Raw genomic sequence first — 26,281 nt, forward strand, 5'->3', positions numbered from 1 at the left:
GTGTTTCTTCTAGGTGTTACCCTGTGTGGTGAGACATGCTGTCTTCCTCATAATGGGATGGGGAAAATCACTCCTCCAAAGCAAAAATGCTTTAATACTGTTAAAGCAAATTATGAAATTGGGTATTTTGTAGCTTGAATCACAGTTTTTTTTTTTTTGGACCATTCAGATCTACAATTTCTGGAATTCATGACTCCACTTTCCACCAGAGTTCAAATATCTGATTGAAATCTAGGCCCAGAGGCATAAAGTTCTAGCATGAGAAGACCCAGAAACCATTTGACCTATACCATCTGGCCATATACTACCTAAACAGAAATTGTTGGAGGGCAGTTTTATGTTTGGGTGTCTATGTGGCACTGAGAACAGATAAGCCTTGTTTTTTTTTTTGTCCCCTTGGACCTCATCCTACTGACCCAATCCCCAGTGCTCTATGTCCATGCCGGGTCTATTAACCAGCCTCTTACCACCACCCTGACTTACTCCTATATTACCGGGACCAATCATGGATCCTAAGTGTGTCCTGGGGCCAGGCCATCTGTGCTTCTGTTCTTTTGCATGCCTTACCCAATCTTTTATCCACTGTACACTCATCAACTACATTAGAGGCAACTCCCCTCTTTGGACTGTGCCCTTACACTCAGAATGGGCATGCACATTCCTTCCTGCTGCTTCACCTACTGCCTGAGCTGCTAATTAAACCTGGGTCACCTGGGCCATAGTCAGGGCTTTAGCCCTCTACTCCACCACAGCAGCTAAGCACATATGAAATCTTTACTAGAACTCAAGTTCAATTAGTGGCAGCTAGCCGGGGAGGGAAAGCAATGAAGAGGCGATGCATGCTTGCCTCTTCCACAGGAGAAATTAAAGGTGCATTACAAAACACTTCTTCGAGTAATGCAGCTCTAGTGAAGACAGCACATTCAAAGGAGAGTTATCCATTTAAACAGGGAAGATCTGTCTGAGAAACTACTTCCCCTGTGGAAAAGAATGGATAGCCCCACAATGCATCTACTGTATGCCGACCCCTGGAGTCCTTGTATAGTCTGCAAGGGGAGTATTAAGATGCACAACAACTCTCTACCTACTGGCTACCTGAATTTAAGTAACACTGAGACAGTCTCTTGCCCAGTTAGGAACAAGTGGGCAGTGGTGACAAGAACCAGGCAGGCAGTTATAGTAATTGATGTTGAGATCAGACCACTCAGTGAGGCATGGGCAGTGACTACAACCCAAGAACCACTTCCTCAAAGGTTTAGGATAGGATCTGCATACGTGCCTACTTTGGTCCACTGACATTCACAAAGAATGCAAATGATCGCAAGTTTGAGCCCTCGCTAGTTGACAACAAGCTTAACATCTGTGAGGACCAAAGAGAGATGTTCTGGAGTTACATGTGGGATCTTTCCAGAAGACTCAATATAAGGAACTGCAACAATATTCCTAGCACTGAGAAAGGTAAGGAGCTCTCACAGTCATGTCTGCGGGGCACTGGATTGAATCATTAATATAGGACTGCTGCATGTGGAGCTCTCAAAGTGCTAGTTTTGGCTCAGTATCTATCAGCTGAATAGGCAAGAGTTGCTTTTAGGGATCAAATGCAGGAAATTTTCAGTGATGAGCATCAGGCTCGAGATCCCAACTGTGCAAGGAGCAAAAAAAAGATTCACAGCTTAGTGGCTAGGGTACTCAAGGGCATGGTATTTCATAGCATACACTGGTATTTGAGCATTTCGAAAAAATAAATAAAAACTGGAACAGAAGACACAATAAACCTAATTACAGATCCACCCTGGAGGTTCCCTGATGTTAGATCACTGCATCCTTATGGAAGACTAAAATAAGATTCCCTAAAAATAATAGGTCTGCAACTCTTATGATACTACAAGAAGATGTGATGGTTATCAACTTTATTGTCTTCAAGGAGATAAAGTTCAGCTCTGCTAAACTAGCCAGAATACTGGCACAAGCTAAAATGATGAAAATGAAATCAGGAAACCCTGGAACAGAGGCAGACTAATGGAGGACAGGCATTTTCAATGCTGTTTTACTTGAACTCTAATGTAGGCATGCAATGATGTCAGCCCGCTATCACGAATCATGTGCATGCACAGCAGGACATCCTTCCTGTATCCCAGTAGTGCAGCCTCATTGGTTATTGCCATGGCATCCACCAGTAAGGAAAACCAAGAGTGAACAGTTACTAACTGATCTGCTGATGCAGACAAACTTGCTTCCCATGCCTTAAACTTATCCTTCCTCTTAGCTGGGCCTCCAGCCCTGGGATGATTGCTGAAACTAGATCAATAGTACAGCAGGCAGAACCTGAATCTCTCTGCTCCAAATGACAGATGATGGAAAGCTCCACTTCTAAACATTCTAAGGTGAAAAAGGCAAATGCCAGGATGATGCATAAGGCAAACAGACGTAAAAGAGAGGTAAGGATTGTACGGAAGATGGATGCAGGGGTAGGCATTAGCCATCAGCTTGGAAATCTGTGACCTTTTGAAACACAGCAGAAGAGAAGAGGCTCTCCTTACTGTTTTAACAATCACAGCAACAACATATTCTCAGAACTTGTGGGTGGAACAGCAACCTAAAAAGGGCTTGCAGGGGCCTAGAATAGTGGGTATCCATGACTATGGTCAGTGAACACAACTGTAGCAAATATGGTACTCAGGGGAGACAAAAAGGATATCAGGGATATGGGTAAGACCTCATAATAATAGAACACACGCAAAAATCACTGAAGAAAAAGTGTAGCAAACTGTGCCAGATTCCATATGAACAAGGGGTTTGTTTTCATGAATGGCAGCTGGGGAGTGGGCCTTTATGATGAACATCCTTGAAAATGAGTTAAATGAAGGGATGCAGAGTAGAAGATGAGGCAACGAGTGGCATGGGTTAGACTGTGAAGATCCAGCAGAGTTTGAGAAGAAACTATGTCTAGGAATCGTAGTTATAGGTTCTGGATCCTATAAAACTTGTTCACCACGTTCCGGAGTTCTTAAACTCGTACTCCTCCAAATATTCCTTCAAGCAATTTTCTGTAGTATACACACATCCAATGATTACACTTCTGTAAGGCAGTAAAAGCTGTTAAGAAGTTCCTGAATTATTCAGCTGATGACAACGGTGAGCTACACTGTTAAAATCACTGATGGTGTTGTATAAAGTTCAAAGACAGAACAGGCAAAACAGGTGAGGATCCTACTATGATATCTGGTGGTCATATAAGCATGTCAAAAGCTTAGAAGGCTAACGCCTTCTCTATTTTCAGCATGGTGGCTGTGCACTTTTCAATGACACGTGCAAGAGATTGTAAAGATAGTGCAAATGCATGAAAAATGCACAACAAAAATGAGAACCATGGACATGAACCATTTTTCTTTAAGCCATGCAAAGGGGTGTCAGCAAAGACCAAAAGGTGCATATCTCCTTTAAATACAGGTGCTTGGAAATCTGTTGGATGGATGCAATTTGTAAGTAGGCAAACCACTGATTAAGACTTATTTCAGAAACACCTACAGTAAAACAGACTTGTTTTTCTTTCACAGACGTACCTGCCACAACTGAAACGCAAAAAAGTAAGCATAATTATTTGTAGTGATGGTTAATGCATAAGAACTTAGAATTGCATACCTGTGCTAAATAACGCACAATGTGGTCCATCAGGTTCTTGTCTCCATACCCACTGTTGATGCACCCTATTTCTAGTTGTGTAATGACATCATGTGGCAGTGTTTTCAAAATAAGCTCCACTCCTGTGGGACCCAGGGCATTGTAGGACAGGGAGAGCATTTTCAGATGTAAAGCTCCTGTAAAGTGAAAGAAGATAATCATGGTGTTACCAACTAAGCAGATGGAATGTTTTGTGTGTGTGTGTGTGTGTGTGTGTGTGTGTGTGTGTGTGTGTGTGTGTGTGTGTGTGTGTGTGCCCTCTACATTTTAAAATAACAGGTGTGTTCTTACAATACCAGTTAATGTATGAGGGGACCCTCCCAGACAGGGTCTACAAAGTAGGTTTATCCTCTCCACCAATCACAATTTGGAATCCTTCTTGGAACATCAAGCTCCTGGTGTGACTAAAAAACTGTAATGACATTCACAGACTACAAAACCCTTGTCAGTGAGTCTGCAATTTACTCTGTATTACTACCAAGCATACTTCTTACAAACGAAGAAATAATAAATACTTGATATTTATGTTGCTAAAAACTAATATCTAACTATATAACTACGTGATTTACAAGGAACTCCAACAACTGAGGCTAGATGAAGTGACCATCCAAACAAAGGTGGACAAACCAGGAGGGTTTTTGGCAGAAACCAAGGAGGGTCCCTGATGTTGGACATTACAGATCTATTCAAACCTTAACATTTGATTTACAAAGGGCTCATGCCTTGATGAGCTCTATGACAGCGATGAATCCCAAGGAGTACATCAGTAAGGTGGAAGGAGCTTTAGGACATTTCAATTCCAAGGTTCAGAAGGCTAAGTACCTAGCTACTACTGCACTGATTTTTAACTGCTTTAGTGACCATGAAGGAAATTAATTTTACTGTTTTTCTCTGGTGGCTGATGAGAAGGCCAAAATGCTTTTCTAGGTTAGTGACGGTTATTCAGAAGAAAAGGGTGTTGCTATTGGCTAGTGTGGTCTATTGTGCTTTTTCCCCTGTGTTTGTCTGTTATAAGTAAGGCATTTTAATGGAGATCCACACTAAGCACCACATCCCTCATGACCATGGCATCATATTCTGAACAGATACAAGTGTTTAGACTTGCAACTGTATACTTTTTCTTCACCTGTCCCTACATTTCAAAATTGTTAGAGCCAATAACTGCCTTCCGTTTACACAGGGCAGTGCTAGCCAAGCGTTCCTTATTAAAGTTACTCTCTATCTCTTGTTATAGTGCAACTTGTGCACCTTGCAACAAATACATCCTTTTAACATAAAACTTTCTGTTTATTCTGTGTATCATGCTATAAGTCTGTGCAACCCAGCTAAAAAACAATACCCCTTATAATTTACTTACTCAGCTACTCAAAGTTTTCTGTGTTTAATTCACCAGTCACTGGAACAGATGTAAAGTCTGCCTTGCCTGCCTGCCTGTTTCCCCTGTACTGCCAGCCTTGTAGCATTATGTTTCCTAAAGCAGTGAACTAATTGCCTCATGTTGACGGACAGCAAGCTCTTTCTCAGCATAAACTATTCTAGCCGACAAAATTGCAAATACTTAAATAATCAAGAGGACTTCCCTCTCACAAATGAACATACCCTGTGTGCAACACACACCATCCCCACAGTCAAATTCAAATCACACTAAACCGACTTACTCTGAGGCTGCAAAAATCCTTACCAAAGCCTCACAGAACAAACACTACTACATGTCAGCAAAAATCAGACTCTTCATCCTCCTCATGCAGTCCTTCAAAACAGTCATGTTGCCAAAGCACTTCAAGCCCAAATATTTAGTGATAGATGACTCTACAGTTAGGCATTTAGACTCACCACTCACAAGGCTGAGCAGTGAGAACGCTGTGACAAGATGCTAGATGTCACAAAGGGCTTAAGGACCCTTTCACCCGACAAATATGATTACAACATGGTAGTTGTCCATGTGGGAGGAGGACAATCAACCTAAGACGAAATGCAACAATTTGCTAAATAGGTGTCATTCCAGGGGATCTAGTATGTGCCAGCATGGGAGGAAAGATGCTCAACAGTCCAACTTGCTTTGCTAATGATGGCCTGCATCTCTTGTTTCAGGGTTACTGGATACTGGCTAAAGACTTTGCTGTCCAATAGTGCCACTTTTAGACAGAGTCAAATTAATGGACATCCCAATGTAACAAACATAACTCAAAATTAGACAACATTCAGCCGGTTCTCCTCAATGCAAAAAGACTCACAGTAAATTGCTCATTCATCAGGCTCTCTTGCATTTGGAAAACAGACATGTTTGCGTAATTACCAAAACTTGGTTAAAATGTAAGGAAAGCACTTCCTCCACACCTGGGTTTTGCACTTTTCAAGCATTCAGGTCCGATGGGAACTGTGGTGGTATATCTATTTGCTAAGGACAGTATTACATTACCTCCAAGCAGATTCCCTGGAACCCACAAACATGTTATTGAAACTCAAATCACACTAGATAGGACAAATTATTAACGTACAGTATATTAGCTTGTAATAGGACACCCTCCATGTCCCCTGATGATCACATAATATTCCCTTGTATCTATGACAAACACCTTAACTATTATACCCAACCCCAACCCGCAGCACTGATTAGGCCAGTCACTGAGAACAATCCCCCATTCGAGATGTACCTCATTAGACACATCAAAACAAGTAAAAAAAAAAAAAAGTCAAAGAGGTTCCCAAGAAAAATCACACATTTGAGGAACCTGAGCTACCAGCAGAAGCAGGAAGCACTATCCCTTTATTGATGTCATACAGGTGCTTGAGGGGAGAAATCTATGCTTAGCATATTGCACCACTCAAGACCTCGTTGCTCTTGATTTCCTGTAGCTCTGCAAGTCTAATACTTATGCAAACACCGAAAACAAAGGGCTCAACTCTTCAGGTACGTATAAACAGGTTTATAATGCAATAGCCACCCCCAAATTTGGAACAGATTTTTCCCTGCAGATTAAATAGAGTATTTCACTAACATGCTTTAAATGGAACATGATTGACTAAATTGGCCCAAATAAATTCACACCAGGCTTCACTTGCTAAGCCCTTCTTGAGAAAGCGGGTAAATGTCTTGAGGGTGGGTACTGACGAGACATCCTAAGACCAAGTTGCCTTGAAATATCTATGCATCTATGAAAAACTCCTTATTAGAACAATTATTAATGTGTTCCACTCTCCAGGTTCTCACTTATGCCATGTAACACAGCAATGAGGTCCAGTGGTCCATGCTGAACTGGGTTGCAATTGACTGTGCTTGGGTGATAATGGGGAATATCTGCTGACTGATCCTGAGTGCTGTCCAGATGGCAGGATCCAATTGTGACAAGTGACTGTGCTGTGTATCATTGCAACACTATAAACATTAGTAGGTATATCCACTTCAGATGTAGTGTGCACATCTACTGACACAGCACCACTGATAGTTGAAACTATGGTGGATCTTCTAACTGGCTCCAAATGTTATAATATACAAGACCAATATAAAAATATATACCTCAGTCCCAACAAATAACATATTGAGGTATAATTATAGCAACCAATATTAAAGACATCTTACACCTAAATTATAGTAAAAATATAACTATCATAGAGACTAATTAGTAAGTGGAACAAGATTTTATTTACAATGGATGAAAAACTTTCCATTATAAAGATGATCTTGCTTCCAAAGATTTTATAGATAATACAATCCCTCTCTAGTCCCCCTACAGGCTCTTTTATTAAATAATTTAACACACTGATTAAGAACTTTTTATGACATCCGATAAAGCCTAGAATTGCATTGTCCTATCATATGTATAAGCTGGGAAAATGGAGGTATATCTTTACCAAATCTAGAACTTTATTCAATTTTGTCAGTTATTAAAACAACTGTTTATCTTATAGATGGGGAGTATTTTGCAAAATGGAAGGAAATTATGTTAAATTTATCCCAAAATACCAAAAACGAAAATAACAAACATCTACCACAGTTAATAAATAATTCATTTATATGGAATTTGAGAGAGCACTTTTCCAATTATTCAATTCAAATGCTTAAATCTACGTATATAATTTTAATTCTAAGGGCCTTTAAAACTATATATTTAGGTTTAGAATCTTTGAAAATTAGCTGTTCCTCATCTTCTCTATTGCTTATACACAACGTATAATTCTATCTGCAATCATTCTAAAATGTTATTTAAACAAAAACAATTAATGTTTTGGTATCAAATGTTAATAAAATGAGGCAAAATCTATCAATGCTCTTACAGATGAATATAACCATAACTCTCTACTTTGGTCAGATTTGCAAGAGTTTAGAAAATATATTCTAGATAAGCTAATTTTAATCCTCTCAAATGCTAAAAATTCAATACTCAAACTTATTCAATATTTGATTTTATACACTTATAATACTCTACCAGTTAAAAATAGTATATCATATATTTATAAAGCAATTAAACAAGATATACTCAGATAACTATTGGAATTCATTTTCAGTAATCAATAGCTTTATTTTCTCAGAAAAAGGCAAAGTTAATTTCCTTCGGTCAGCTAGCAAAACCACTTCCTCCATTAAATGGAGAATCTTCACATGGAGATTTTTACATAAATCTTTCATCACACCCCAGAAAATGAGTAAGATAACTAAACAAGATGTTTGCTGGAGATGTAACGCAGTAACAAATGCTAACTGGAATCATATATTTTATGACTGTGTATTATTAAAGAAATTTTGAGAAAAAGTTAACACTTTTTTACAGGTGATTTTTACAGACAATTTTATGCTTACAAAGTCACTTGCACTATTCAATACACCTGTCCCAGGCTGTATAAATAAAAACAAATATTCTTTGCTCTGGTCTATACTATCCATTGCCAGGAAAGTAATTACAAGAAATTGGAATTCCTCATCAATTCCCTCATTTAAAGAGTTTAAAGGTTTTCTCTTAGAAATATTTAAGTTAGAAATGTTAACTATCATATCTAAATCTACAAGGAATACAAAATTATATTACAAATGGGAAAATATACATGAATTATTAGTTAAAGAACTGGATAAAGGATTCATTTTTCTTCTGCCAAACTAAAATTAATTGATCCTGTTATTCGATATATAGTGAACATCATTGTACATAGTTTACTGTGCTATTATAGCTATTGTATTAATTTTTTTCTTTTTTAAATATTGTATTTTAAAAAAATTAACTTATTCATTTTTTTTTTCAAAATATCTGTTCATTATATTGTTTTCAATAAAGCTGTTAAAAAAAAAAAAAAAAAGAAAGAAACTATGGTGGATCCTTCCCCATCTGGATATGGCCATTGTTCACACTTATATTAAATAACTTGTTTACAAAATATTACACAATTAATATTTACTGTGTTTATGACTTACAAAATCCAGTTTAAGACCTAAAATCTAATGAACACTACCACTGTAAAGATTTGGTTGTGCTTAACATTTCCCATTTACATTTCTTTAGTAACCCCTATGGCTCCCAAAGTTATATTTGCTTCAAATGTGAGGCCATAGCATGACTTTATCAAAAAGTTGAGGATACAACCACTGGGAGTGAAGCAAATATCCAGAGCTTCACTGGAGTGAACACGTTAAAATTACTTCGATAAGACATTTAGGGTCTCAGCTAAACTGTTAATAAAGTAGTCTTTAACTTATAAATATTGCTTTTCCTCTCATGTTTATTTGGTGCTTTGACAGAGGTGTCAAAGTAGCTTTTATTTGTATAGATTGTTTTCGTGTTTGTTTTGTTCCAGAGTTTTCATTTTGGCATCTTTCTGTTTTGAGGTTGGCTAGGGCTAGAACAGGAAATTGCTGTAGATGCACTGTGACTCTAAGGGATCTGTACTATCGTAAGGGCATGCTTCTTCTGTATATGGTTCATTAGCCAAGACTGGTGAGACCAGCCAAAGACAGCTCTCCCTACTTAAACTGGGCATTCACTGTTTTAAGCATTACCAAGATAGAGGTCAGCCCAGCCATATCATCCTGCTCAGTCATATGCCTGTAGATCTAACCACAACAATAGTATAATCAATGTGTATATGCCACGGTGGTGCAGTGGTTAGCATTGTCGCTTCACAGCAAGAGGTTCTCTGTTTCGATTCTGGGGTGCCTTCTGTGTGGAGTCTGCATGTCCTCCCTGTGGTCGCATGGGTTTCCTCCCACATCCCATAGACATGCTATAGGTGGATTGGACACACTAAATTGGCCCTAGGTGTGAGTGTGTGTGTGTGTGTGCCTTCTGTGGAAGGTTGGGCGCTGGGCTGGCAACTTGACACTGTAAAAACTCCACTGCCAATCATGAGCAGACAGGTGATCCGCTGTGGCGACTCCTAACCAGGAAAAGCCGAAAGAAGAAGAAGAATATGCACTCAGTCTGCATGGAGTTAAATGTGAAATGACTGCTTCTTAAAGACCTGTAGATCTGATTCGGAACTGAGCTAAGAAATATTTTTTCTGTGCCTCTGCACAAGGTAAATTATGTGGCAATCAATAGTCTGTTACTCTATTACCCACTAGCCTGTCACCTGACTGGAATTTAATAGGTCATACTGAGGAGCATGTGTGTCAGAAAGGACTAACTGGTGTGAAAAAAAACATACAGGTCTAAATCTAAAAGCTGAATATAATAAGAAAATAAGATACTTGTGAAAACAGACTGGAATACTGGTAAGGAAAAAAACACTCTAGTACATTCAATAAAGAACTTTTGTAGAATCACACAATTAGGAAGACACGTAAATGAAAAACAGGATACTACCTAGCTTTCAAATATTGCCCTAGTCATAAAAAAGTCTAGATCAAATAGAGGAACTAATGTATTACATGTATATTAGAAAACTGAAAGAAAAACTGTGAATATAAGAAGTTATAAATAATCTGTAGGAAAATTTTGTGTAAACAACACAATATGCAAATATGCGTCAAAGTGCTAAACAGACAAAGGAGACAACAATGCCTAGTATTTTAATGGACAGAAGCAAGAAAAGCTTAACTCCTGTCGGTCATCTTAAGCAAAATGTTATCATGGGACACATTTCTGACCTATGATTACACTTGGTAGTGGCACCAATTCACAAAGGAGAGGGGAATTCATGTCATACTCGAACAATTTTAGATCTAGTTGTCTGTTTTGTCTGAGCAGTATTCTACACAGGACCATATAACATATCATAATGGAGCTTTTCCATAATGACACATTAGTGTAGTTTTGCTGCTATAGAACAGCATTGGTTTATTTAGGGGACAGCTTGCCTCTTGAATGTTGTGGCATTCTTTGAGAGACAGCATCACTTGATGAGGGCTAATAGTGCATATTAATTTAATAAAGGTGCTTTAAAAGTGATAATTATCATTTAAGACATATTAGTAACAGAAATGAAAACAATTCATATTTACATTTTCCTTGTTTATGCATTATATAATCACCTATATGTTTTCTTTCTTTTTAACAATTCACTCCAACATTGCATAAATTGCTCAGTTCCCACCTTCCCTTAAAACTGATCACAATTCTGCTGCATTTTTCCCAATAACTTCATATGTTTTGATGGAATTTGCTCCTTCCCTTTTCTAAAGATCCCAGTTCTAGTTCTTCTGTCTCCTTTACAATATTCGCTACTTCAGTTACAGTTGGTCAAGATGCTGATTTCCATTTTCTAGCAAGTGCTGCCCTAACAGACATCATTAACTTATAGGCAATTCAGATCTTGTATCTCATTTCAGAATAATCATTTCCTTAATTACAGGCATTTGTCTCCCAACATTTCTGACAAAGTACTTTACAATGAATTTTTAAAAACTGTCAGCTTGCCACAATCCCAAAAACATGTTTCCAGTTACTCCCCCCAATCACACCTCCAGCACTTGCAATCTACCTGAGGAAAGATCTTCTGACTCTGTGGTATAAAAATACATATGGAAATGCTTCCAAGCAAAAATACTAAACCTTTTGGACTTTGTTGCATACTTGGGAGCTATACACATGTCCTTCACACTGTTTGTTTGCAAACTGCCTTTCCAGTCCCTTTTCCCAATTTCTTCTCACCTTCTCTAATTGATTCTTACAGTTATGAGGCAATTATTTTATATGCCCCAGTAATTATCCCTTTAACAGCATCTTCTGTTCCAGATTCAACTAATTTCTCTTCACTGTTGCACTGAAGCAACGGTGAAATGGAAGGACATCAAAAAACATTTTACTTACACTTTTTTATTTTAGTGTCCTTCTAAACATTAATGACATAACGTGAGGAATATGCTTTATAGTCTACCCATAAATTTAGCAAAGTCAACAAAAGTCCAATCTTTCTCAGCCACATTTCGTGCAAAGCCATATTTCACAAATGTGACTGATGCTTTATAATCTCACAATTATTCATTAATTTGCTGGTCTTTTTTTCTGTTTGTTTCCACCTCCCAACACCAGACTCTGTTTCAGGTCCAACATACTGTCAGGTCCAACATACTCCCGATTCCTTTAGTCAACTTCTGTGCTTTTTTTCTGTCAAGCATTTTCCTTTAGAAAATTGGAATAGGTTTCACTGGCAAAGCCTCTCTATTAGCTTTCTTGTCAGAAGAATGAAAAGCAGTCTCCCCTCTGTATGTTGGCTCACTATTTGTTGGATAAACTTTCTTTTATTTATTTCCTCCTTAGCCTGTTCTACTTCAAAAATGTTTTTGATCTTCCAGGAAAAAGACAGCTTGGTATAACAGCTTGATTCTCACACCTCCCTCTTAACATTGTCTAATTGCAGGGATAAATTTGCTTCACTTTCACCCAGTGTACACTGAATAATTTTCCACAAATACTCTGCTGTCTCCAGTTTTTAACACTTCTCCCTTATGTCACAGTTTTGATAGGTTCAACTCTTTCTGCTGGTATGACTGCATCTTTACTAACACAGGTCCTGGCTGCTTTCTTGTGGTCAGGTTTGGAGTATACACGCTATGTACCCTTTCAAGTAACCAATCCTGCTGTGCAATACCAGTCCAGTTGCTTATTTATGCTTTCATAAATTTAATAATGTCTGCTATTTCCTGTTTCTCTGATGCAGCCAAAAATCTCAGGTTTTCTCTGCTCACTCAGTCTTCTAATTCTACCATTTTTGAAACAGTTATTCTTGAGAAGTTTCATTCAACTAGCCTTTTTATTTCGGCCTTTGATTTACAGTTTTATCAGGTCATTGGAACAGCTAGTTAAAGCTTCTTCTATTTTTTATAGCTTTTTTGTTTGAGTCAATATACTCCTTCAGTGTTTCATTTATTTTAATCACCTATAAGCACATTTGATTTATTTATTTTTTCTTCTGAATTACTGAAAGCCATTTCTAGTACAAAAACTGAGGCGTGAGCTGCTTTTCACTGAACAGCTGTAGGATTCTTCCCGGTCAGTGTTTTCACTTCACTTTTTCTAGTTGATTTTCTTTCAAGTTCTCTAAATGTCTTCTTTGTTGGCATCCAGGCAGTGTACTTACAAGTCAGTAATCAAATTTTATTCTAGTTGGCAGAATTACTAACTCTTATTTCTCAGTTTCTTTTTTTCACATTGGAAGAGCTAAAATTAAGCTGTTGATCATCTTGTCCATTCATCTTGGAAATCCTCTTTGCCTGTACTTTGACATCAATCCTTGGTAGGGAAAGCAGTTTCTAACCTGCAGTCCAAACTTCTGCTTGGCATCATCCCATTATATCACATTTACTTCTCTAGTTATTTGCTTCCAATACCTAGATTTCTTTCTTTTCTCCAGTAAATTTCAGACCCCTCTTGCCTATTTCCGACACCCTTGCAGACATCTTTATTGGCAAAATCTCCTTTCTCTGTTCCCATGCTGACTTAGCTTTTATAGACTCATAGGTTGTTACTAGGCTAATGACCCAGGGGGTCTTTCTAAATCTAGCCAAGTTTTCTTGAAAAAATGATGTCCTGTATCTAAACAAGAAAATAAGGGCCAGGCATGTGTTACCTACCTCTGTCCATAAGGGACATGGGTGCCAGGTTTGGTGTAAATTTCCTGTTCCCCATCCACTGGTCTTGTTTGTGTTTAAACTGGGTAACAAACTTAGCTTTACATGGATGGGAAGCCTGTTCCATAGAAGGGGCAGTCTCTGGGACACATCTCTCTCTCTAGCATGTTCTGTTTAAGTCACAAACAAAATTTAGGTCCTTAGACCTTGTATTTCTGGTATTCTTTGCCTTAGAAATACGCAGGAGATTCATAAGTGTGGGGTTTGTGGATGTCTTGGAAGCCAGGCACAGATCAGTCCTCAGCAATCTGTAGGAAAGCGAGTAGAGGGAAAGGGCTCTAAGGTGCTCTGTATAAAGCTGGTTTGTTACTCCTTGCATTCTTTTTGTAAGGAACCTCTGAGGTTGCTCTAGTTGCTGCATATGCTTGGTCAATATATACCAAAGGGAGCGCTGTACTCTATGACTGGTCTGATAAGGGCATACAAAGTAAGCGTAATTATTTGTAGTAATAGTTCAAGTAGAGTACAGTGGGATACTGACCTCTTTGGACCTAGATGGCATGCCCTAACTTATAAGTTGTGCAATATAAAAGGACTTCCTCATCACTTGGAGCACATGGTGGTTGAAGGTAAGGCTATTGTCTTTATGTGTACCCAGATCCCTTAGCTGGGATGGTTGACTTCCCAAAGGGTACAATTACACATTTCTTAGCACTAAGTTTAAGACCATGGCTTACAATATTTTAGAGAATCTTCAGCAACTTTATAAATATAATATTCTGTATGGTTGTTGTTAGTTTCCTTAAGGATCTACATTCAAAATTTTACTCTCGTTACTTCTCAAACCTTCCCCATGTTTCATCATCATCTCTTTCCACTTTGACTTACATCTTTCTGAGTTACTACATATATCAACCTTAACTGCACAGCACCAAAGCATCCATTCAAATTAGGTAATCTTAAACCACCTTGTTCTATGGGGAGGATCAACCCATCCCACCCAACTCTTGCCCTCTTCCCTCTCAAATTCCTTCAATTCTTTATTAATGTCCACAGCTTCTCCTCTAGTTGATAAAAATATGCCTGACCTGCAGAGAAAACTAATGGGACTGAAAAGATTCACTTTGGTATGTACCTAAGTACCTGCAGCAATTAGAGAGACCAGAAAGGTTTCCAACACATGTCATATGAAGACAGACAGAAATTGCTCAGAGGTGACCTGTGCCTTGCATATAAGGTAATAACTCACCCTGCCTTAATGGAAATGCTACACATTGGCAAGTCAAATGGAACACGTGGAACACACTCAAGGGACCCTAACCTGGTATGTGACATTAATAGAACTTGCTGGAGGGACAGCTTTATCTTGCAGAACTTACCTCATCTATGGAACAAACTTTCAATGCATGTTACGCAGAGCCCCTCACTGACCTTATTTAAGAGTAATTTGGACGACTGGATGGGAAACCATAAATCCGCCCCGGGAGTTCCACCTGTGCCCCTCTTAGATATGGGTAATAGGTGCTGATTTAGTGTCTACCAGTAACAGACACTCTTGGGAGCAAGGGTTAACTTGGCTAGGCTTGTAAGGACCCCAGGGCCATTACCCTAGTATCCTCCTATGATCCCATGATGACTGCAAACTCGGTAACGCAATTACTTAAATAAAAGTTGAGCAATCCCTCCAAGATCGTCTACAACACACATACATGGTGTAGGAGTAATAACCTTAGCTTTAATATCAGGTAATGCTGCATGACATTTGGCAGAAAGGATAGTATGATTTCAAAATAAATGGTCAATGCATATAAAATGGCACCACTGTTAAAAATACCTATGGATAGTGGTAGAGAACAACCTAATCTCTGACCAGTTTGTATCTGCCAATGTCAGAAAAACATATTCTGCAGCCCATGTAATACCAAGGGCATGTCAAGTCACTCAAAGGAGGTTAGTGTACCACATTATATCTCAGTGATCCAGCCTATTACTGAACTCTGCATTTTCGAGCCTTTGAACAAGTCTCCTTAACAAAGTGGAACCTTACAACACCTTCCTAGAAAATCATAGGCTAGGAAAAAGCTGAATAGTTCAGAAAGGCTTCAGGTGGTGTCCTTAATATTCTGGGTCAGGAACTATTGCAGAGTCTGGACAGGGTCATTATCCCACTGTACTCATCCCTCATTAGACCCATTATAGAATACAACACCCTGTTTGGTATGTACCTAACAAGACATCTGCAACAGCTGGAAAGGCCGCAGAAATACCTCACTAAAAGAATCACTGGCCTAAAGCAGATGGCCTATGCTGATCGCCTAAAAAAACTCCAGTTATACTCTGTGGCATATTGTCTACTCAGAGGCAATCTCTGCTTAACATACAAGGCCATGTCAAACCCTGAGCTGTTGGACATGCTCCATTTAAAGAAATCCCAATCCCTCAGAGCCACACACTCCAGGGATCTAAACCTTGTTATCACAATGAACAAAACATGCTGGAGGGATAGGTTTCTGACCTAGAGACTCCCCATACTCTGGAAGAGACTGCCCATACATGTCAAGCAGAGCGCCTCCTTGGTCCTCTTCAAAAAGAACCTTGACAACTGGATGGGAGATAGGAAATTCACCCCGGGGATCACGTCAGTCGCCCTGCTAAACATGGGTCCAGGGAAGTAAATATTGTGGGAAGAAATATCCAGGGAATTGTTATGGTTAGACTTGTATAGGCCCTAGGGCCGATAGCCTAGTACCAACCTATGAACCTACAAGATGAATCATAGACGTCTGGTGCTACTCTAGGTTCTGCTGGACAGGGGGTGGGCGGTTTTCAGCTTACAGAAAGAGACCAACTACAACTAAATCTAACATTCTGTATATAACTTGCATATTTAACCTGGCCCTGTGCATACAATGGAAGACATAGACAGAATCCGTGTGAGACCTTGGGTGGTACTAGGACAACAAACCTTTGAGATCAGAAGCCTCAGATAAGGCTATAGACCTAGATAAGATATCTAAACTGTAACATTTAGCAAATGTATGTAAGGTAGACCATGTAGGAGCGCACGCATTTCATCAAAAGGGAAGCTTCTGAGGAAAGCCACTGAGGTAGCTTAAACCTTGGCATTGTGCACTCTTGGTTTGGAAAGCAGGGATAAGTTGCTAAAAACAGCAAACATTGATGGACTCAGATAACTATTTTGATAATATTTATTGTTACTTTCTGAAATTTTTTTTACTGGAAGGTGAGATAAATAACCCATCATTTTTCTGAATTCCTTAGTTTTCTACAGATAAAACCAGCATAGTCTGTGCATGTCCAAACAGTGTTGTGTATATTCACCGTTGTTGGAATAGTTTGGGAAAAACACAAGTAGATGGACAGACTGGTTCACATTACACTGTTTTGCAATTTTGGGTATAAAGGACGGCTCGGTTTCAAAGGGATACCCCATCTCTGTGCAATACAGCTTCAGGTAATTTGTATGGCAGGGCTTGCATCTTTGTGTTTTGCTAGATAACTGGCTATCAGAAGTGTTTTCCAGGACAGGAATGGAGAGATGATAAAATCAGCAAGAAATGTAGAGTAGTATTGCTAGAACTAAGTACCTTCATGTAGCAGACTCTGTTTTTACAAAATCGCACTAAGACAACACTGATATATGAACTGCATTTCTTATATAGCATACATCATAGAGAAAGGCAGGTTAAAAATAAAAAAAGATAGCTGAGTGTACAGGTCCCACGATATAAAACTGCCCAATCCTGGTGTACACACTGGTGCCAGGAATGGAAAAAGTGGCAGTTTAGAATCCTCAAGACACTAACATTCCTACAACAGGGTTAGGCCAGGCTTAGGAGGAGGATGCCCCCCAATGTGATAGTCCACAAAAACTGACAGGCCAAAAAAGAGCCATAAAGGGTACAGTTGAGGATAAGGAAGAAATTATGTACTGTTATTATTATTCAAGAAGCCCAGAAGTTTCAGACAGATGATATTCAGAAAGACTGAGAGAAATTAAAGGAAAGAAAAATACTTGCACAAGAAAAAAGTACAGTTTTGTACCTACCATAAATGTAGATGTTCGAAGATCCACATTGCTGCAGTCCTTACACTTGGGTAGTCCGCTGTCCTCGGTCGTCTCGAATATCAAAGCATAAGGTGAGATACGCCCCGATTAGACTGACATCAGGACGTCAGGGTACAAATGCGCATGACCGACGTCATATCCTCAGTCTTTTCTTGCCCCAGATGTCAGAAGACCCTAAAAAGAAAGGTCAAAACCAAAAGACAGCAAACAACCAACCAACCACCCTTGCACTAATAATATGCACAATGTATACAATATATACAATATTTACAATCCAACCCACACAACCGCCTCTAACTACAGAGGGAAGGAGGAGGGACTGCAGCAATGTGGATCTTCGAACATCTACATTTATGGTAGGTACAAAACTGTACTATGTTCTTCATCTCACATTGCTGCAGTCCTTACACTTGGGTAGAATCCCAAAGCAGAGGTAAGGGAGGATGGCAAACTATAAGAAGCAGGGCCAGGGGCGCAAATGCCCTGTAAAATAGCAGTGGCAAAACCAGCCCTAGATTTAGAGTAAAGTGGAAGGTGGTAATGCTAAGAGAAAGTATGTACTGAACTCCAAGTAGCTGCCTCCAAAATATCCTTAGTTGCCACCCCTTAAAAGCTGTTGAAGTGGCCGTAGCCCTAGTGGAATGAGGCCTAATCCCAGCTGGAATCTCTTTGCCATGATGGGAATAACAGAAAGCAATGCAAAACCCAATCCACTTAGAAATAGTTTGTTTTGACACAGGCTTGCCCTGAGAACTCAAAGCAAAAGAAACAAATAACTGCTGAGACTGCCTGAACTCCTTAGTCCTGCTTAAATAATAACGCAACTGCCTGTGTACATCTAAAGTGTGCAGAATCTTTTCCCCTTTATTTTGGGGATTTGCATAAAAAGTAGGCAAATGAATAGTTTGGTTTAAAGCCACACTAGAAACCACTTTAGGCATAAAGGAAGGATTAGTACGCTACGCAAAGATACCCTATCCTTATGGAAAATTAAGAAAGGCTCAACCACCATAAGGGCCTGCAATTCAGAAACCCTTCTTGCAGAGGTAATGGCCAACAAAAAAGCAGTCTTCCATGATAAATATTTCAACTCGGTAGTAGCTGCAGGCTCAAAAGGTTGTAGAGTGAGTTTCTCCAACACAAAATGGAGATCCCAAGCAGGAGTAGGAGCTCGGGGTCTTATATTCTTTGCCCCTCTAAGAAATTGCTTGAACAAAGGATGAGAAAACAATGGTGGAGCACAGTCATAGTGAGCTGAAATTGCTGCAGCATGAACCTTAATAGAAGAGAAGGACAAACCCTTGTCCAATAACTCAGTAAGATATAGAAGAGCCACACTTAAATTAGGCTCAGAAACATCAAAATCCTTTGCTGCACTCCAAAATAAAGATCTCTTCCATTTATCCTCAAGCTGCATACTTTCCTGGTACTAGGCCTTCTAGCTTCCAAAATCACATTCAAAACTTGCTGTGGAAGTTGAGACCCTCTATGGTTCAAAACAGAATATGCCAGGCTGTTAGGTGTAGAGAGTGAAGCTTGAGATTGAGTAAATGACTGTCCTCCTGAGACAACAGGTGTGGAATCAAAGGTAAAGGCCATGGAGGCTCCCGTACCAGACTTCTCAGTAATGGGTACCAGTGCTGTCGAGGCCAATCTGGAGCTATTAAAATCATCCTTGGCTTGTCCTGTCTGACCTTTAGAAGTACCTTTGGGAGGAGAGGCAGAGGTGGAAAGGCATACACATGAAGATTTCTCCAATTGAAAGAAAGAGCATCCACTTTCCAAGCTGTGGGATGAAACCTTTTCGCAAAACTGCAGCTGGTGGTTTAGTGGAGAAGCGAACAGATCTATGTCTGGAGTTCCCCATGACACTGTCAATGTCTGAAATACATGAGGATCCAATTTCCACTCGTGGGGATCCATAATTCGTCTGCTCAACACATCTGCTAAGGAGTTCTGTGCTCCCGGCAGAAACCTTGCCTGAAGATTGAGCTGTAAACTGAGAGCAGTCTCCCACAAAATCATTGCTTGCCTGCATAGAGGATAGGAATGTGTTCCCCCTTGTTTGTTGATGTACCACATGACAGTTGTGTTGTCTGTTAGAATCAACACCTGCCCTGGAAGAAGAAGATCCTTGAAAGCTATCAATGCAAACTGGACTGCTAACATCTCTTTCAAGTTGATATGTAGATGTTGTAGTCTGGCAGGCCACTTGTCTTGTATCCACTTTCCATTCAGATGAGCTCCCCAAGCTTTGTCTGAGGCATCTGTCATTAGAATCTGACTCGCCTCTGGCCGGGTCACAGAGAGTCCCTTGTTTAGGTGACATTCCTGAGCCCACCACAAAAATTCCTTTCGAATGCAAGGTATTATTTGAATGACAGTGTCCAGATCCTGGCAGTGCTGTGTCCATACATTCTTGAGATACCATTGCAGCTTCCTCATATGCAGTTTGGCATTGGGAAGCACCAGAATACAAGATGCCATGAACCCCAAGGCATGAAGGACTGTCCTTGCAGTCAGCCTGGACTGATGAGACAATTGATGAAAGTAAAGGGAAAGATTCTTTTGTTTGTCCGGGGTCAAAAGGCCATCTGGGATGCTGTATTCAGTCTTACACCCAGAAAGCACATGTCCTGAGAGGGTACTAGACTGGACTTTATTTCGCTCACAGAATACCCCAGGCATCTTAGCACTGCTATCACATATTCCAGATGATGAAGAAGCTCGTCCTTCCTTGAGCCAGAATCAGGCAATCGTCCAAATAAGGATAGATTTGTATTCCTTTTAGCCTGAAGAAAGCTATCACTGGAGCCAGAACTTTCGTGAACACTCTGGGCAGTAGATAAGCCAAAGGGCAATGCAGAGAACTGATAATGAGAAGTCCCAGCCAAAACGCAGATACTTCCTGCAACTCAGTCTGATAGGAACATGAAGGTAAGCCTCTTTGAGATCCAAAGTTACCATCCAATGATCTTTGCCCAGCAGAGGTAAAAGCTGTTGTAACGTCAACATTTTGAACTTGGGAATGTCCAGATAAGTGTTGAGGATAGATAAATCCAAAATTGGTCTCCACATGTTCCCCTTCTTTGGTACTAGGAACAGGCGAGAATAAAATCCTAGGCCCACTTCTGGCATAGGGACCCTATTTGAAGTAACTGAGAAATTTGTTTGTGAGCCTCTATTCTTTGTTGAGGAGGAATGTCTGGCATGCCTTTGAAAGGAGGCAAGGTATGGAAATAAAACCTGTAACCGTGGTATATAATGTCCAATACCCATCTGTCTTGGGTAAGAAAACTCCAATTTTCCTTGAAAAGCGCCAACCTTCCTCCCAAAGGTGCTGCCAGACAAGAAGGCTCTGGCAGCTGAAAAGGTAGGTCATTGGGTCTGTTTACGAAAGGACTGACCCCTGCCCTCACCCGAAGACTGTGCAGGTGAACTCCCTGTTCTAGGCCTGAAAGAGCCCTGAGCTCTGCCCCTACCACGTCTAGATCTACCCCTAGACTGGGAATCATAAGAAGGATACGTCCACCCTTTGGTAGGCCAATTCCTACTAAACTTCGGAGGCTGAACCTGCAAAAATTCCTTAACAGTCTGCATAGACTTAGCCTTGTCTTCCATTTTCTTCAAGACTGCCTCAACAGGCGAATCAAACAACATATCAGATTGTAAAGGAGCATCTAAAATCCTTGACTTAACATGGTCAGACAAATTCTGATCCCTTAGCCAGGCGTGCCTGCGAAGAACTGACCCAGTGGCAGCCACCCTAGACGAGGCCTGTACAGCATCAAAACCACATTGCAAAGAATGCTTACCCACCTGTTCAGAAACATGTACTAAATCTTGTAACTCTTTACACTCAATACCTTCCGCCAGAGCATCTACCTAAGACTTCAATTGAGAAAGTAGATAGTTTTGGTATTTCAACATGTGAAACTGGCAATTCAAAGCCCTCATAGCTAGAGTGGAAGAAGTATAGACTTTCTTTCCCCATCTATCCAAAGCCCTGGCCTCTTTATCTGGAGGAACCGGATTTTTAACAACAGAAGCCTTAACACCCTTAGGCCCCTGACTAACAGTTTCTGGGTCCGCCCTAGGACTCTTAAACAGATACTTATGAGCTTCAGGCACCCTGTAATACCTATCCGGTTTAACAGGAGCAGGAGGCAAAGAATCAGGATTAAGAGAGGCCTCTGCAAACACATCTTCCACAACATCCAGAACAGGAGGTATAGCCAAAGGCCTATGCTGGGATAACAACAAAAATTCCCTAAGCCTTTTCCTGGAATCAGAGAAGTCCTGACCTTCCCACTTAAAGTGCTCCCTCATGGAATGAAGAGTCTCTGAAAAAGAAAAATCCTCAGGAGGAGAAGCAGAAGGAGTAGAATCATCCACATCAGAATCAGAATAAGGAGAATACTCCTGCAAGTCTTCAGCCGAAGACTCAGACACATCCGAAGTCTGCTCATAACCCCCCAACTCTGGTTCCACTCTAGGCCTCTTATCAGGAGGGGGCATAGAACCTCTAATCAAGGTTATTAAATCTTCTGCCATTTTAAGCATGTGCTTCTTGGGCACAGAACCTGAAGAGCTAGGAGTGACACCCACTATACCTGACCTGCCTCTGGGAGAAGCCTTGGAAACAGAAGGAGAGGGCCTAGTCACCTTAGGAAGGGAGGGGAGTACAGTTACCTGAGAAGCCCCTACAGCCTGACCTGCCTCCTGGGAGGCCACATCCTGCAAAATCAAAGTTCCCCCCTGGGACTCCAGAGAGGCCTCCGTCGGAACCACCGGTTCCACTGACGCCTCTAAAGAACCGGCGTCCGGGTCGGACGACGGGCGCGTTCTAGTCTGGGTTTAGCTGCTTTGTCTTTGCGCTTGAGCATCCGACGGCATATTATAGTTGCACCGACCAACCTGGCACAATCTAACCTACGCTTTAATAGGTCTTATTGAACCTAGCACAAACGCGACACCCAACAACGCCGTGCTCAGGTCCCAAACAAGGTATACACAAATTATGATAATCTCTATGCATCTGTTTCCCACAAGAAATACAGTTATTCACTTTTTCTGACATCCGTAAACCACTGAGGCAAGAAAAACTAAAATATTCTAACGGGTACTTAGCCAACTTTGACTCGGTCTGAAACTCCGATTAAAAATTTCAGAACGCCGAACGGCACTTGCAACGCTGCTTCTGCATCGGACCATGCGGCAAAAGACTGAGGATATGACGCCGGTCATGCGCATTTGTACCCTGACGCCCTGATGTCAGTCTAATGCGCTTTGACCCCGCGCCAGCCTTATATTTGATATTCGAGGACAGCGGACTACCCAAGTGTAAGGACTGCAGCAATGTGAGATGAAGAACATCTGTCAAAAGCATCAAATGAGAATTTGTGTTCATTAAACCAAAATATCCATGAAAAACATTACATAAACAAAGAAACTTTGTGTGGCATGGAAAAAGAAGCAAAAGTGGAAATGTGAACATTTTGAAAGGTATAAAAAAGGAACACAGGGCATGGGAAAGAAAGAGATCTGATATGGCGCAATATGTATGCAAAGGAGAAAGTCAAACTAAGCAAAACAAAACAACAGCTCCAAAGATATTTGGAGAGAAATATAGGCACAGGCATATGGATATAGAAAATTTACAATTCATAAAATAAAGCAAAAAGGAATTTTACAACGGAGGATTAGTAAGGTAGAAGTTAAACAAACAGAAACTGAAGTCATGGATTATCTCTAAGGTGAAGGACTTAGTGTACTAAATTTAGCACAGGAAATATTGCAGCACGATGGAACAATGAGTTCCCAGATTAAGCAGCAGCAAGTGGGGTGGGAGGTGCCTGAGGAAGTATGGGCAGGAGAAAAAAAAAGGGATCTGGTGTGGTGTGAAATGTAAAGGAAAAAGCAAAAGTAATCAATAAAACAAAACAAGATACTCAAAGAGAAATACAGGAAAAGGCACCCAGACATGGAGCATTTCACAATACAAAAAAATAAGAAAACAAAGGGGTAAGCAGAAAAGAGGATTAGTAAGGAAGAAAATAAACAGGAACTGAAGTTAAGGATTATTTATGAAGGGTTTTAAGTAGAAAATCCAACACAAGGAATGCCACAGTATGATGAAACAATAAGTCCACAGAATAAGGAGAAACAGGTGCACAGAGAGGCATCTAAAGAATTGCCACATGGTGACACTTTGGAGCCTTCTTTAGGGGACCAGTACAAAAGTACAATTTAAGTTGCACAGTGAGGGAAAGAGCAGGAAACAGTGGCAAATCTGACACAGCCAATGTTGCAAAGTGATGGGCCAATCAATTCCCATATGAAGGACCATCAGATGAAGCAGGGTGCCATCTGAAAAGGATATCCCACAGAAAGATTTCCTGGAACTTTCTGTAAACTACTGGCAGGAAACCGGTAGCAAATAAGTTGCTGTCAGTTTAGAAGAAAATAAGAGAAGAGCTGCTTGTTATAATAGAGATGGATAGACTAAGATCGATGAAAGAAACAGATTACAAAAAGTGAATATAACCCAAAATGTTAAAAGGTTGGTAAAACAGATGAACATAGTAATTGGGACTATTAAGAGAAATTCTTGTGATATAACAGAAATAAATAGGATATACTACTGTGTAGCTAAATTATTAACAAAGTCTTACCACAAAAACATACAGCAATAATGGAAAGGCTGGAAAGAAACAAAATGCCATCATGGAAGCATAAAATAGTGAAAAAGATAAAGCAATTAAGATGAGAAGTATCCCTATTAGAAGACTATAGAAGAGAAAAAAATATCACCAAAAAAACTTATAATGATAGACACGGTAAAGGCAATGCACAGTATTTAAACAGACCAAAATCTATCATACACTATTGCAAATAATAAACTAAAAGTATTAGCATAGGCAGAAGAACTTAGAATATATCTAGACAGAATTGATAAACCACAAAAAAGAAAATACACAGTTTGGAGAAATACTTATGAAGACCCTGTGGAACATAAATGCTGAATGGGCAGAAAGACTAAAATAAATAAAAAAATAAAAATAATAAAGAGTTTTAATATAGAGGATATGAAATGGGATAAAGGAAGACCAAAAAACTGAATGATTAAGAAAAGCGCCCAAAATGGAAAACCCTTGGCCCAAATGCAGTACCCAACTTTTATCTAAAAATATTAACATATTTGCATAAAGATTTAGCCTCGAATGAGAATTACTTGTATGCGCAACCTCAATGGACAACAACCTGATTAAAGGAAAAATGGTAGCCCCCCCCAAGAGTGAGCTTGCAAGCCATCCTAAAAATTACATAACTTCTTACCTTCAAGTGATTTACAAATTACATACAGGAACTGATGCTGGCAGATCTTATAGTCATTTAGAGAAAAACTCAATTATGCCAATAGAACAAAGGGTAAAAAAGAGAAAGCCATATGGAACAAAGGATCAATTGTTGCTAAATAAATCCGTAATAGTCAACTGTAAATAGGGGAAGAATCTAAGTATGGCATGAATAGATTACAAAACACACCCAACAGCATTCCAGAATCATGGATAAAGGAATGCTTACAAATGTATAAGATAAATCCTAGATTGATCAGTTATATTACGACTGTTAAACAGTGGTGAACCACTCTGCAGCTAAGCCATAACAAAGAGCAAACTATTAGCCCAATAATAAAAATTCAAAGAAGGACAGGCCAAGGTGATTCTTTGTCACCATTGCTTTTTTGTCTTGCCCTTAACCCATTAAGCTGTTTATTTAACAGATTAGGCTATGGTTACAATTTGGCTCACAGAAAACAACCTTGTTTAAAGACTTCTCAACTAACTTTTGTGGATGACTTAAAACTGCATAGTTCATCAGATGAGGAGTTGAAAGCACAACTGCAAGTGGTTAAAACTTTTTCAGATGATGTAAGAATGTCACTTGGTCTTGATAAATATGCAGAAGCAGTGTTTAAAGCAAGAGAGCTGAGCACAAAGTAAATATCCGTCTGGGACAGGAATGTGATATAAAGGAACTTGAGTAAGAGGGAGTGTACAAATATTTGTGAGTTGATGAAAGAATGGCAACAAAACATGAACAAATGTGAATAAATCTCAACTCAGCAAGGAATACTTTATTCCTAAATGACAAGGTAGTTTTAAAGTCCAATCTATAAATTGATATGCATTTCCTGTTCTAACTTACAGTTTTGGGATGACTGACTGGACCCAAAAGGTACTGGATCAGTTGGACAAGAAAACATATTTAGTTTCTAGGATAGTTAATATTTGTTTGTATAATTTTCTTTCCTCAGTCTTTTCTGGTGTGTGTGTGTGTGTATGTGTGTGTGTGTGTGTGTGCCTGTTCCATGTTAATAGTAAAGGCACCCCAGGTTTTAAGAGGTGCCTTAAGTGTGATAGGAAGTTGCCAATTCAGACGGTCATAATTTGTTTGTATACTGTCTCGAACCTGTACATTTACAAGAGGACTGTGCCATATGTCATGGT

At 39.7% G+C, this 26,281-nt stretch overlaps 1 protein-coding gene across 1 annotated transcript in view; it reads right to left on the reverse strand.

Moving 5' to 3' along the window:
• The window catches only part of TONSL (tonsoku like, DNA repair protein), a 1,124,870-nt gene that overhangs the window by 67,474 nt on the left and 1,031,115 nt on the right, over positions 1 to 26,281 (reverse strand). The window contains exon 23 of the mRNA XM_044066303.1: positions 3,643 to 3,818. Coding sequence (XP_043922238.1) covers positions 3,643 to 3,818 — 176 coding nt within the window. The remainder of the gene's footprint in view (positions 1 to 3,642; positions 3,819 to 26,281) is intronic.

Source organism: Protopterus annectens, chromosome 3.part1 (genome assembly GCF_019279795.1).
Source record: "Protopterus annectens isolate FY-2018-M chromosome 3.part1, PAN1.0, whole genome shotgun sequence".
In the NCBI taxonomy this organism is placed as follows: domain Eukaryota; kingdom Metazoa; phylum Chordata; order Ceratodontiformes; family Protopteridae; genus Protopterus; species Protopterus annectens.